The sequence below is a fragment of the Astatotilapia calliptera genome, chromosome 3 (genome assembly GCF_964374335.1).
Source record: "Astatotilapia calliptera chromosome 3, fAstCal68.1, whole genome shotgun sequence".
Lineage (NCBI taxonomy): Eukaryota > Metazoa > Chordata > Actinopteri > Cichliformes > Cichlidae > Astatotilapia > Astatotilapia calliptera.
Genome location: NC_137424.1, coordinates 38,579,672 through 38,592,084, shown reverse-complemented (window position 1 = coordinate 38,592,084; position 12,413 = coordinate 38,579,672). Strand labels below are relative to the sequence as shown.

Here is a 12,413-nt window from a genome sequence, read left to right as displayed (position 1 = left end):
CCACTGAGATAAAGTTGTTGATTTTTTAATTATTAATTGTATTTTTTTTTTTTTTTACTGAAAAATTAGATCAAAAATATAATTCCTGTTATCACGTATATCAGTCTGTGATTGACTGGGGGTCAAGCTGGCAATTACATGCAGCCTTTTTCTAATAACACAACAATTAACTGTGATAAAGCACCAAACATCACATACACGTAAACTCACAATTAACTATGACATTTGCCCTCATCAGCCTTCCTGTTCTACAGGAATATAACCAGAGTACAAGCAGCTGGCAACGAGCTGAGTCCCCTCAGGTTGTGCTCATCGACAAAGACTCTTTCAGACTGATGGCAATCTGTTTGTAAATTAGACAACAGTTATTTGCAACCCTTTGACAATCTGAGAGTGACTGCAGTCAGACTGTGACTGCCTGCAGACAAGCTGTCTCCTATCAGGCGACCTGTGCCATCACCCTGTCATCAAAAGCGGTCACAATTGAAATTCAATACAATCACCAGGCAGACACTGGTTCTTGTTTTTAGATGTAGATGAACGATGATGCCTTCCTATTTTTACTGGTGCAACTCCTCCATCAGCTTTGTCTGAATTAGGCAGCTTTGTCAAACTAAGTGTACCCAGTGTTGGACGGATTTTCGGTTGAGCCAATTTAATGTAATTTTGCTCAGCTAACATTATAACAGGATGGTGGTGCATGGGATGATCCCTCTAGTTCGTATTATTCCCAGAGGATTTTAATTTATTTAATAAATATTTTAAATTTGGTCACCCTGTATCGACACATAATCACCATGCAACATGTCACAACACTATATGCTGTATCGATCCCCCACGCGCAACAACTACTCTTGTACGTGTGTAAATTTGGGATGAAGCATGTGTCGTTATAATATGTTGCACAGAGGTCATTCTTAAAAAAGAGATCACACGAATTTAAATAAAGGATTTATTATTATTATTATTGTTAATAATAATAATAATAATGACCTTTTAAATTTTGCACAGGTCACAAGAACTGCTTTAAAGTAAAAATAATCTGACCATTGTTGAGTATTCATGTAGTTTAACCAAAATGAGACTCGAAGCTTTAGAGTCTTCTGAAAATAAACAATTAAGCTTTACACCACTGACAACAACCATACGTTTGTGTTCACAATTGCAGGTCTGAGAATGATTTTAATCTGACGGCTAAAATCTGTAGGTACCGATTTGTATTTGTATGTAATTTAACAGAGCTATCAGTGCTGAAATCATCGAAATATGTTCTACAGCACTCAAGACAAATGTCAACGAATTATCGTGAACAGGTGGGTCTGAAATCCTCTCAGATGGTTTACCATCTACAACCTGTTTTACATGCAGGTTCTATTCATAGGAAGTAAACGCCTACACAGAAACTAGCTTCTCTGAGGTACAAAAGGCCAAAAAGCTGCTATCTCTGTAGATGAAACAGTGTGCTGGAAACATCCGCGTGGATTTGTTGCACAACCAAAGTTATCCTTGCACATGCCTCTTCATCAATCCCATTTAAGTTTGTGCTGAGATCTGAATCTGTCACTTTACTTTTCGCCTCGAGGGTGGGACTAGGTCCTGCTTTCACTACAGACCTTAAAGCTGGATCCAAAGCCAGCAATTACCCAGCAGTCCCTTCCCACTGCTGGCGTGCCTCATCTTCAGCAATTAGCACAGAGGGTGATACTCTACACGCTGCTTTGATCAAATGCACGACATGCTGCAGAGGCAGCAAAATACAGCTGAGAAGCCCCTAATGAAAGAAAATGAGACGTTATTAATGCTTGATAATGTTAATCAGCAAATCGGCGAGCGCTCTCTCGCTCAGCGGTGCCACTGGAGTCCCACAGGGCTGCCTCAGCTGGAGGTAAGAAAACATTTGAGACGCACTAATGACTGGAAAGCTCGTACGCGTCCATCCCGCGTGCGAGCGCTGCACAATCGCTGAGGCAGCAGCACGGAAAATAGATGGACACGATCTAGCTCCAAGTCTGACACACAGTATTAAAGCACCTATTTATTTCAGTTCTTTGGGCTTTTATTTTGACAGAAAGTTCAATCAAAAAGGTCGCACAGTTGAGCCTGAATACACGACTGTAAGCGGGAAAGCCAATTACGCTCCTCAAAGCCAAGCTCGCCGCATCGACGTTACTCTCTCACATTTTGTTGATGTGACAATCAAGCACTTGGGTGCGAGGGGTGGGTAGGGTGGTGCTGCTGTCAATAGTCATTCCACTTGTACGCGAAATCCAATTTTTGCGGCTCCTTCATCTCTGCAGGAGATACAATAGTTTGTCAGTGGGTTCATCTTCTGCGGTTTGGTTGCCCTTTCTAGGCAAATCGATGGACGGGCGCGCGCTTCCTTAAAAAGTCAAAGCAACAAGGTAACTCTACTGTAAGTACGAGACCAGCGGGGATCAAAGATCTCCAATAAGCCCAGCGCAACAAAAGGTCGCAGCTGTTCAGTCGGAGCACTCACAGGCACCAAGAGTGAGCATCACATCACAGGCTGTTTGAAGATGCCATTTGGGTGGGGGGCTGGGGGCGAGTTTCCTTTCTGCTTTTGAAGACACTTCCCTCAAATGGCAAATTGCCTGCACTTATACAGAGCCTTTGAGAGGTAGATGGGTTCTTACAGAGTGTTTTCACAATGTGTTTTCCTTGCGCACACAAACGGCAGCTGCCTCGGGGAGCAATTTGGGCCTTACTCAAGGACGCTGTGGCAACATGGGCAGGCCGGCCGTGGCTCACCTATCATGTGGCCGACAATACCTTCTGACCCTCGCATCGTTAATTACAGTCGAGAGCTGGTGTGAAGTCTCTTCAGCAGCTCTGGGGAGGTTGGAACGTGGTAGTGATGGTGTGCGAGACAGTCGACAAACTGCTGATGTAAACAGGCACACACTTCTCCACAGTAAACTAGCTTTCCCTGCTAATCCCTGGCAAATCCTTCGAGAGCCAACGGGGCCATTTTGGACAGCACCCCGTAGTCATCATTTGCATTCATCAGAGGAACGCACTGGGGGCAGGGGTAGGGTGAAGTGCCAGACTGAGCGCAGCGTTATCAACAGAAATACTGTCACAAAGCACCCCGAACAAAGCCTCTGTTTTAATTAGATAACACAGTGTCAATTCAGAGGATTCAACGGAGCACAGCCTTCGCAGGAAACGGGGAGGAAATGGTGAAAGGAAAAGTTGCAGGACGGACTCTGAGCGGGGCAGGAGGGGTTTCTCGACTGATAAGAGTCACCCAGCCACCGGGTGATGGGCTTCAGAGTAGCTTCTTTTTTTTTTCTTTGGAGGGGGGGGGGGGGGCTGCAGAACTGACAAGATGCACATACTGTACCCAGAGGTTACTGCCTCCACTGCTAGGCTGGAATAATAATGAGAAAGCATAGCAGCAGAATATTCATAGGCTGTCACATTACAGTGATTCTTGAAGAGCAGGATGCATACAATATGAGGTGTAGTGCAAAGGAAGAGGGGGGGAGGAGGAGCAGGGGGAGATGTGTGAAGGAGTCCATGCAGACAGGCTTCTTGAAGTGCCTGAGCGCTGGTCAGTTGTTATTAATCACACTACTGCCTGTAGAGAGAAGCAGACACTTTCCATTCATCTTTAATTAGCTGGGAGTTTTTTTCTTTAACAGGAACACTTGAAGCCGGAGGGCGCACCTGTTGCAGAGAGGACTCTGCGCGAGTTTGAGCTGCTGCATTTAAAACGAACAACATCATCCACGTTGATAAAAATGTCACAGGCATCCACAGGTGTCCTCCTGCCGGCCAGAACACGCCTGAAACCCCTTTAATGCTGCCAAACTGGACATGCGCCTTAAGCTATGATTAATGCCACCTGTGCACGTGCGCGGTTCCAATTAAAACGAAGACTAAAAAAGGTGTTTTTTCCACTGTGACGGGCTTACCTTCAGAGTCTCTATGTCCAGAGTAGCCGACTGCTCCATTTTCCAGTGGCATTTATCACACTTCACATATTTCCACAAAGTTGAGGCGAACGCGTGAAATTCAGCTCCCCCGCCGCGCCGCTAGACCCACTTCTTCACTCTCATTAGAGAAAGAACAAGAGAGAAATGAAGGGGCATAAAAAAATATACCTGCTGTTTCAGGAAGGCTGTTTTTTTTTTTAAATGTATATATTAACGGTACACTTAAGTTGTGTTTAAGCTGTATTGTGTACGGAAGCCGGTGTTCAAACGAGCTGCGGTCTAATTAATGTACTCCGACTTGCGCGCTCCCCCTTCGCAGCTCGCTTTGACACGCTTCGCTCTCCTTCAAAACTCAACAGCCGACAAGTATGACGGAATAACCAGCTGGACTTCCGCTGCTTAACTTCAAAATAAAAGTCGGAAAATGATGTCGCTTATTCAGCGCCGCTCAAGAAGGGAAACCCACAGTAGTCAACATGCTGTTTGTTGTTACAAGAGTTTTTATTTATTTTAAATTAATCTGTATACAGAAGTGACCACCTTCTTCTTCATCTTCTTTAGTTGCTCCATTTAGCAGTCCCCATCATTCCTAGCATCCTCCTCTATCACACTAACCGTCTGCATGTCCTCCTACATACATGAGCCTCCTCTGAGGTCTTCCTCTTTTCCTCCCCACTGAAAGCTCCTTCTCCTACGTCCTTTGTTGGGTGGTCCTGGTTCTAGTTCAGGAGACAGAGCAGGTCATCTTGGAAGGTTGGTGGTTTGATCCCTGGCATGTCAGAGTATCCTCGGAAAAGACACTGAACCCCAAGTTTCTCTCTGATGCATTCATCAAAATGTGGGTGTGTTCAACTTAGTCACCTCAATGTGTGGTAAAGAGCCTAAAAAATATAGAGAGAAACCCCAGCAGCCACAGGCAACATTGGGAAGGAAAAACTCCCTTTTAAGAGGAAGAAACCTCTGGCTGAAAGTATCTGCTTTACAACAATACACCAGCACTTAAAGTATAAAGGTCAGTCTTTCAAGGATGTCAATGTTCACATTTTGGACTGAGAAGACATGTGTCTTGAAAAAGGGGTAAAGGAGGCTATTTATGTCCACTGTAAAGGACCATCATCAAAAGGAGATCATGGCTTATGACGAAAGCTGTCAGCCACCCACAATGCCATCTTGAAATCCCTTCAACCCCCACTCACACTTTGCCTCAGATGACCTCATTAGGTCGCATAATAGTATAGGCAGTGTTGGGAAGGTTACTTTTAAAATGTATTCCATTACAGAATACAGATTACATGCCCCAAAATGTATTCTGTAACGTATTCCGTTACGTTACTCAATGACAGTAACGTATTCTGAATACTTTAGATTACTTAATATATTATCATGCTGTTTACAACTACGTGAATGTACTATTGCTGTGTGATTTATTACTATTACTGAAGGTCCGCGGCTCCGAACCTTAGTAAAGGGACCTCTGACTAATACGGCGGGGTCCCTGTCGGCTCGTAGCCGAAAAATAGCTTTACTTTGTTGTGTGGGTCAACTTTTCTTGCGAGAGACAGAGAGAGGCGTTGAAAGACTGCTCCAACGGAACTTATTGTTTTCGGAGGAAAACACGAACACGGTGTACAGTCGAGTCTTAATAGCTTACTTACAACTGGGCTCGTCAGGCACTCTTCTTGGCTGAAGTGGTTATTATTATATTTACATGCTTCCAGCTCCCGTTTTTCCTCGATGACAACTCGTACCTTTCCACTCCCCTTTTTCTCCCTCCTCGCGCTCACAGACCCATAACGTGTATGGCAGTCCATTCTCCCTTCAACACGGACTACACTGCCCATGATGCTACATTCTTTACGGTGTGTTCACACCGAACGCGAACAGCGAACACCGAAGCTATGCTTGTAGCATTCTGCCTGTTAGCTTAGCACAACAACAACGAAAAGGCGCTCTCTCACCCAGGAAACACACAGTCGCAGAGAGAGAGAGAGAGAGCGTCGCCCTGTAACCATGGCAACCGTAACGCTGCCGCCTGGAACAACAGAACACAGCTGTCAAACAAAACCCAAACAGTCCTAACCCGCGACAATATGAAACAGGAAAGTACCGCAGTGTAATCCATTTATTTCAACAAAGTAACTGTATTCTGAATACCACCTTTTTAAACGGTAACTGTAACGGAATACAGTTACTCATATTTTGTATTTGAAATACGTAACGGCGGTACATGTATTCCGTTACTCCCCAACACTGAGTATAGGGCACAATGATGACCCAAGCCTTTTTAATTACATTCATTGGACGACTCACACGATTAAGAGTGGGTCCACAGACTTCAAGACCACCTCCAAAGGGCACAACACCCACAAGGGGTTAAATACATGACATTTCCTAACAAATCTATTTTTTGAACTGAAGAAGCCCGAAGAGACCTAACAAGACGAGTCAAGTTCTCATAATAATAATAATAATAATAATAGCAATGATAATAATAATAGGGGGACATAACAAACATCAGATGCACTTTGTAATGACTAGAAAATTGAACTGAGCTTGTTTTAAACATGGCAAAGTAGATCGTTTTAATCTGAAAATAACACATTGTTCAATTTCCGGTTTATTCCTAGTGAACTCCGGTTGACTTTACAAAATATAAATCCCACTTAACGGACAATCCAAAGGCAGAAATTGGATTATTATGAAAAAGCCTACGCTCTCCGGGAGAAATCAGTAGACACAAAAATGTGAGAGTATTTGACACTAAATGAACAAGCAGGTCAGCACAGAGTTTCCTCTCTGTTAGCTAAAGGCATCAATGTCACTGGCTCACTGTACAGCTCCATCAGCTCCCAAAAGTTGGTGATTGTTGCACCCTGCAGGAGGCACACCGACAGTGCAGCAAAAAGGAGGCGATCTTTATGTCAGCGTGAGTGTGTAAAAACACAAACAAACTTCTGGTGCTCATTAAACTGGGCTTGAAATCACAGATAATTTAGACTGTGCGTCGCTTAAGTTGCAATCTGCACTTCGTGCACCTCGTTTTTAGCGTTGGAGTCCCAGCAGAGGGGGGAAACGATGTTCCAGCCAGACAGATGCAATCAACCCAAGAGCTCCCCAGTTGAAGGATAAATAATCGACCGTGGATCAATTCATTCTTCATCACGAAGATGTCCGACGCTAAGCAACTAATGGCACAGAAAAGGTAGACCTCCCTGCTTTCCAACCTGCACTGCACCGTGCGTGGCGTATTTTGAAGCAATGACAGATGTCAGGAAATTAAAATGTTCAATCATATTCTCCATGTATTGCACTGGCTGACACTGTAGCAGCCAGGCGATGATCTATATGTGCTGCTTATTCTCGCTGTCGTGTAGTCCTCGTTTATTTGAATGATGATCTCGGTATATCTGTGTGTGTCTGTGCGTGTTTTCCTGCAGTGCTAAAATCGCCGCTGGAGCCGTTGTGTGTGTTGAAAGCGAAATAAGAGGAGATGTGACTATCGGTGAGTCTTTTATATTATTACTACCTTCAAAATAAAAAGAAAGAATAAAGAAATCTACAGCTGCTGCTTTAAGCTCCATGTAAATCCAGTTCTTCTTCATTCACAGGCGCTAGAACAGTGGTCCACCCAAAAGCGCGGATCATAGCAGAAGCAGGGCCTATAATCATCGGAGAGGGGAATCTAATAGAGGAGCAGGCGCTTATCATTAACAGGTAACCCATAGGTGATGTGTGACTTTTATTTATTTATTTATTTATTTATTCGCTTTTATTTTTATTTTTTTTAATTTATTTTTTCCTGAGTGATCATTTTCATGCACGCTTACATCCCTTTAATGTCTCTTAATAGTTATCCAGAGAATATAATGCCAGACTCGGAGGGAGTCGAGCCAAAGGCCATGACAATCGGGACTAACAATGTGTTTGAAGTTGGATGTGGTATCCTTTGCTGTAACAATAGCCATTATTTATGTAGGCCCACGGATGCCAAAAATAATTAAATAAATACGTAATGAATCATTTAATTAAATGTGTGGTTAATTAATTAAAATGGAAATTAATAATTAATTAAATACATGAATCATTAATCATATATCAATTAATATAATACATTTAATTAATTATTTGTGTTTGTTTCCAATTTAATGATTTAATGACACATTTAATGATGTATTTGTTTGATTCATTTTGGCACTCGTGGCCCTCTATAATTATTAGCCTATTAAATAAATATATACAATCCTGATTTTTGTATTATTATTATTTTTTTAAATTATCATTTAAATTTTGTTGTTGTTGCTTTATAAGTTAAATGCTTTTTCTCATTTGGGAATATTGTTGTCCATATAGAGTTTGTCCACCAGAGAGCACTAACAGGCTTTGACTTGCTCATCACATACTATATACATACAGTACAGTGCAATTCCTTAATGCTCATTTCTATCTACTCCACACTCCTATTATATTCTAAAAAGTAACTGTTCTAGTAACTATTCTAAAAGTAACTGTGCTGCCTCTAAATTCATCCACTCAACCCAGCTGTTTTCAAACATGTGGTGCAGGCCTCCTTGTGAGAGACTCATTTGATTTGGAGGACATGATTTGAATGTGACATGAACTGTTTTATGAAGGGTTAGTTAAGAAATAGGAGGCCAGTTTTTTTTTTCTTTCTTTTTTTGGCACAGCGTGTGAAAACGGTTTTGCTTCCGGTAATTTAAAAACATGTAGGTTACCATGCCAATAAGCAGTTTTAATCAATTTCTCTTTGTTTATTTTTTATGAATTTTTAACTCGAATATGTAAAACTGTGGCAATTCTTTGAAAGACGGTGATTTAGTAGAAAAATACTCAGTCATAGCAGCACATTCGTAAATGATTAAATCTCTGATTAAAAACTCCACCAGGTTTACAGGAAACCAATGATCACAACTCACACAGCGTCATCGCCTCAGGCTAAAGACGGAAAAGTTACCAGCAGTGCCAAAGGGAGCAATTTTTGTTGGCTGACTGGCCGAGTCGCACCCCTGTGCTGAGCAGGGATTTTCCTCTCACGCCCGAGAGGTTTAGGACAAAGTAGTGCCATGTTTAGTTGCAGTTTATGCCCCACAAACTGTTAAATAAACAACTTTCTTTTTGACATAGTTTTGAGAATGTTTGAAGACAGTGAAGTTAAGATAACAAACATTTCAAATATGGGAAAGTCTGATTATTCATCACTGTGTCATCGCTTCTTTGTAATTGTGCTCAGCTGGGATCCTTGGTATGCATTTTTGGCTAGTTTTTAACATACTGCATCACATCACATTCAAACTTATCTTGGATCTTTGTTATTTTATTGTTTATTGTAAAAAAAACAAAACAAAACAAAAAACCTAAAAAAAAATCAAACTTTTGGCTTCCGAAGCGGACATTGTGGAAAAATTTTAAGAACCATCATATTAAGACAACTTCCTTGTGATTGGCTGTCCCTATCAAACAGAAGGATTGAATGGCTGGTGGGTGGAGCTTCTGTGGTCACAGCTAGAGCTGTGTGCCTGAGATGACTATTTTTGAGCTATCCAGTTCAGTGGTCACAGGGATTACTTGTACATACGCTGACTTTAGTATTTAGTATTTGTCCATGTTTACTCACAACTGTAACAATATATATGACAGAAAATAAGAGAAAGCACGTATGAAAACAGCAATATAAGTCAGTATGCAATATCTTTTGATTACATATCAGTTGTTTCATTCCCCTGATGTACTGGTTGAAGTCCTTGACAAGTCTGACACAGTCTCTCAAGCTTTGAAAATTGGAGACAACAATGTGATTGAGTCCAAGGGTAAGTACTGCATTAACATTAGAAAAAACTTGAGTCTTGACCCCGCCCTGAGTTCTTGATATTTTGCTTCCAAGGATCCAGACTTTCTTACAATGTTTTAAAGTGCTCTTGAGCAATAATTCTCCAGGCTTTCTGAAGGTCTTTTAAAATTTCTCTTTGGATACTGGCTGCCTTTTCACCCATTTCCAGTCCAGTCCTTGTACCTAACCATTTTCGTTTGTCTTTTAAAGCCACTCACTACCAACCTATAAATCATTCAAGCAGAAAGTCACTTTGCTCAGAGATGAACTTTGTATTTGACAGTGTCACAACACATAATGGAAAACCTAGCAAAGATTGCAACAACGCATCATTAGGTACTATGTTACTAGCAGCCTGTCACAAAGACACATTGTTTGTTCACATGTCTTTACTTAAATCTACAAAAACCACTAAAACTCACATGTAAATATGGTTTTACAGTGAGCCCAGTTTTCATATTTTTGACAGTGTGTTTTTGTAATGTTCATTCCCAGCTGATCTCGGGAGAAACGTGATCCTGACCAGCGGCTGCATCGTCGGCGCGTGCTGTCAAATCAACACGTGCGAGGTCGTGCCGGAGAACACAGTCGTCTACGGATCAAACTGCATCAGGCGTGTGCAGAGTGAAAAGCCACAGGTCAGTGCTTCACGCTGATGCTTGTCTGCGATCCTCCAGGTTCTGCTGGCTTGTAGGCACATTTGTAATAACCTGGGATGATTTTTAATTTATTTTTTAATCACATAGCCTCAGACTCTGCAGCTGGACTTCCTCATGAAGATCCTGCCCAACTACCACCACCTGAAGAAAACGGTGAAAGGAAACGGCACGCCTGTAAGAAACTAATGAGAATCCAGAGGACTGAAACCTCCTGCAGTCCCAAGCACCTCCACACACAGACACCTTACTCGTGCACTTCACTTGAATTCATGTGTACTTATCTTACACTTCAGCATTTCGCTGTCTGATTCTGATTCTCCATGCCCGTCTTCACGGATCCAACGAAAACAACCACGTGCACTTTCGCTTTTTAGATCAATATTGTGACTATTTATGATCTACTTTGGACCTGAAATCTCAAATTTATCATGTCTGTTTATGCTAATGTGTCTCATCTATGTTTATAAATGTTCCAATAAAATGGCATAAATAATGCAGTAAAGATTCAAATAGGTTTCCTTTCAAGCTCAGTTTTTTAAATAATATTATTCGACCACTAGGAGGAACTGTTGAGCAGCTCTTGGCTACGAAGCCTTTGTTTCATCAGGCGATGCAAAATATCCAATTAAAGCAGCGTTCTTAAATAACACGACTAAAAATATCTTTTTTGTGTGTGTTCTAGAAATAATACTCACACGATCGAGTTTGTGTGTGGTTAAATATAATCCTTTCAAATGAAGCGTGATTTGGCTGTGACTCGTTTATGATTTAATAAATGCGATCACTGAGCAAAAGTGAGGCCTTGAAAAGATAAGGATGGGTGTGGCAGCCCCCTTTCTTGGATATGTTGGTGTTGCCAGTCATGTGTCCTCCCACCAGGGGTTACCAAATTGGTGCTGTGGGTGGGTAGAGTGGGAATTCCACACAGAGCGGGTGTGGTTCAATTTCTGCTGCAGAATGGGTCTGATTAATGCCTGGCTGCCCTCCCCTCATCGTGTCTAAGCCCCCTTTTAGAGTTGCTGAGCCCATCTGTAGCACAGACACAGATTTGAATGTGTGTGTGTGTTTGGTGGACAGTCAGTAGAGCATCACCGCCTGAATCACCTGACATAAAAAGTTCAGAAGTCACAGTTTACAGTTGCTTCCTTTAGCTGTAAAACAAGCTCAAGGCCACTGCTCATGCTCTTCGGAGTCTAAAGGGCTGGTGTCGTGCTCAGTGCATGCTACAGCGGCTCCCTGCAGGAGGCCCACAGCTGGTGTCGCACACTGCCAATACTCATTTGAACATGTCACGGTGGAGTCCCACGAGGAGTGCACGTCAACCAGGGGGCTAATTACTTCAACAACGGAGTGCAGCCGGGGCCACGTCTAGGCTCTTTTCTGTTCTCACTTCTTCAGCTTTCTTTTTTTTTTTTTCCACTACCCTCATTTTTATTTTGGGGTGTTGCTGAAGCGGTCAGTTTACTTTAATGTGACAAGGAAGACAGATGCTGCGCACAGTTGCACGGATGTGGAGAGTGACAAACACCTCATGGGGGGCTGGTGTGGCCTTTAATCTGCAGTGGGTTCTTTACGCAGGCAAAATGGCCATGGTGATAGCAGCTCATAGCAGGAATGTGAGGGGAAGTTCAAATATTGTGCTATATTTGGAAGCAGTTATTTATACCCCTCCCTTACTGTACAGTTCTGAAACTGAATTATCCAGCTTCCACTTATTTGTTAAAGCGGGCTGCTCTAGATTGCAGTGGTATTCACTTTTTTCTTTTTTTAAATCTCAAGTCTTTATTTGGCTTTAGCTACAATATGCAGCATTCTTTGAACACTCCATAATGTCTTATCTTAAACAAAGAGAAGTATGAGATCTTAGATGGGAAAACAGTGCTGGATACTGAGCAGGCTGCTGGAAAACAATGTGAGCCAGCACCGTTTGGAAACATGTAACTATTGGTA

General features: G+C 42.2%; 2 protein-coding genes across 2 annotated transcripts in view; one reads left to right on the top strand and one right to left on the bottom strand.

Annotated features, from left to right (window-relative positions):
* Positions 1–4,275, bottom strand: part of LOC113018669 (zeta-sarcoglycan-like) — a 53,609-nt gene extending 49,334 nt beyond the window's left edge. The window contains exon 1 of the mRNA XM_026161969.2: positions 3,939–4,275. Coding sequence (XP_026017754.1) covers positions 3,939–3,977 — 39 coding nt within the window. The 5' untranslated portion in view covers positions 3,978–4,275. The remainder of the gene's footprint in view (positions 1–3,938) is intronic.
* Positions 4,276–6,870: 2,595 nt separating this feature from the next.
* On the top strand, positions 6,871–10,973 carry dctn6 (dynactin subunit 6). Its single transcript, XM_080298353.1, has 7 exons — positions 6,871–7,161; positions 7,397–7,461; positions 7,568–7,673; positions 7,810–7,898; positions 9,737–9,784; positions 10,300–10,442; positions 10,551–10,973. The coding sequence occupies exons 1-7, from the start codon at positions 7,127–7,129 to the stop codon at positions 10,647–10,649; spliced, it is 585 nt and encodes a 194-aa protein (XP_080154479.1). The 5' UTR covers positions 6,871–7,126; the 3' UTR covers positions 10,650–10,973.
* The last annotated feature ends 1,440 nt before the right edge of the window (positions 10,974–12,413 follow it).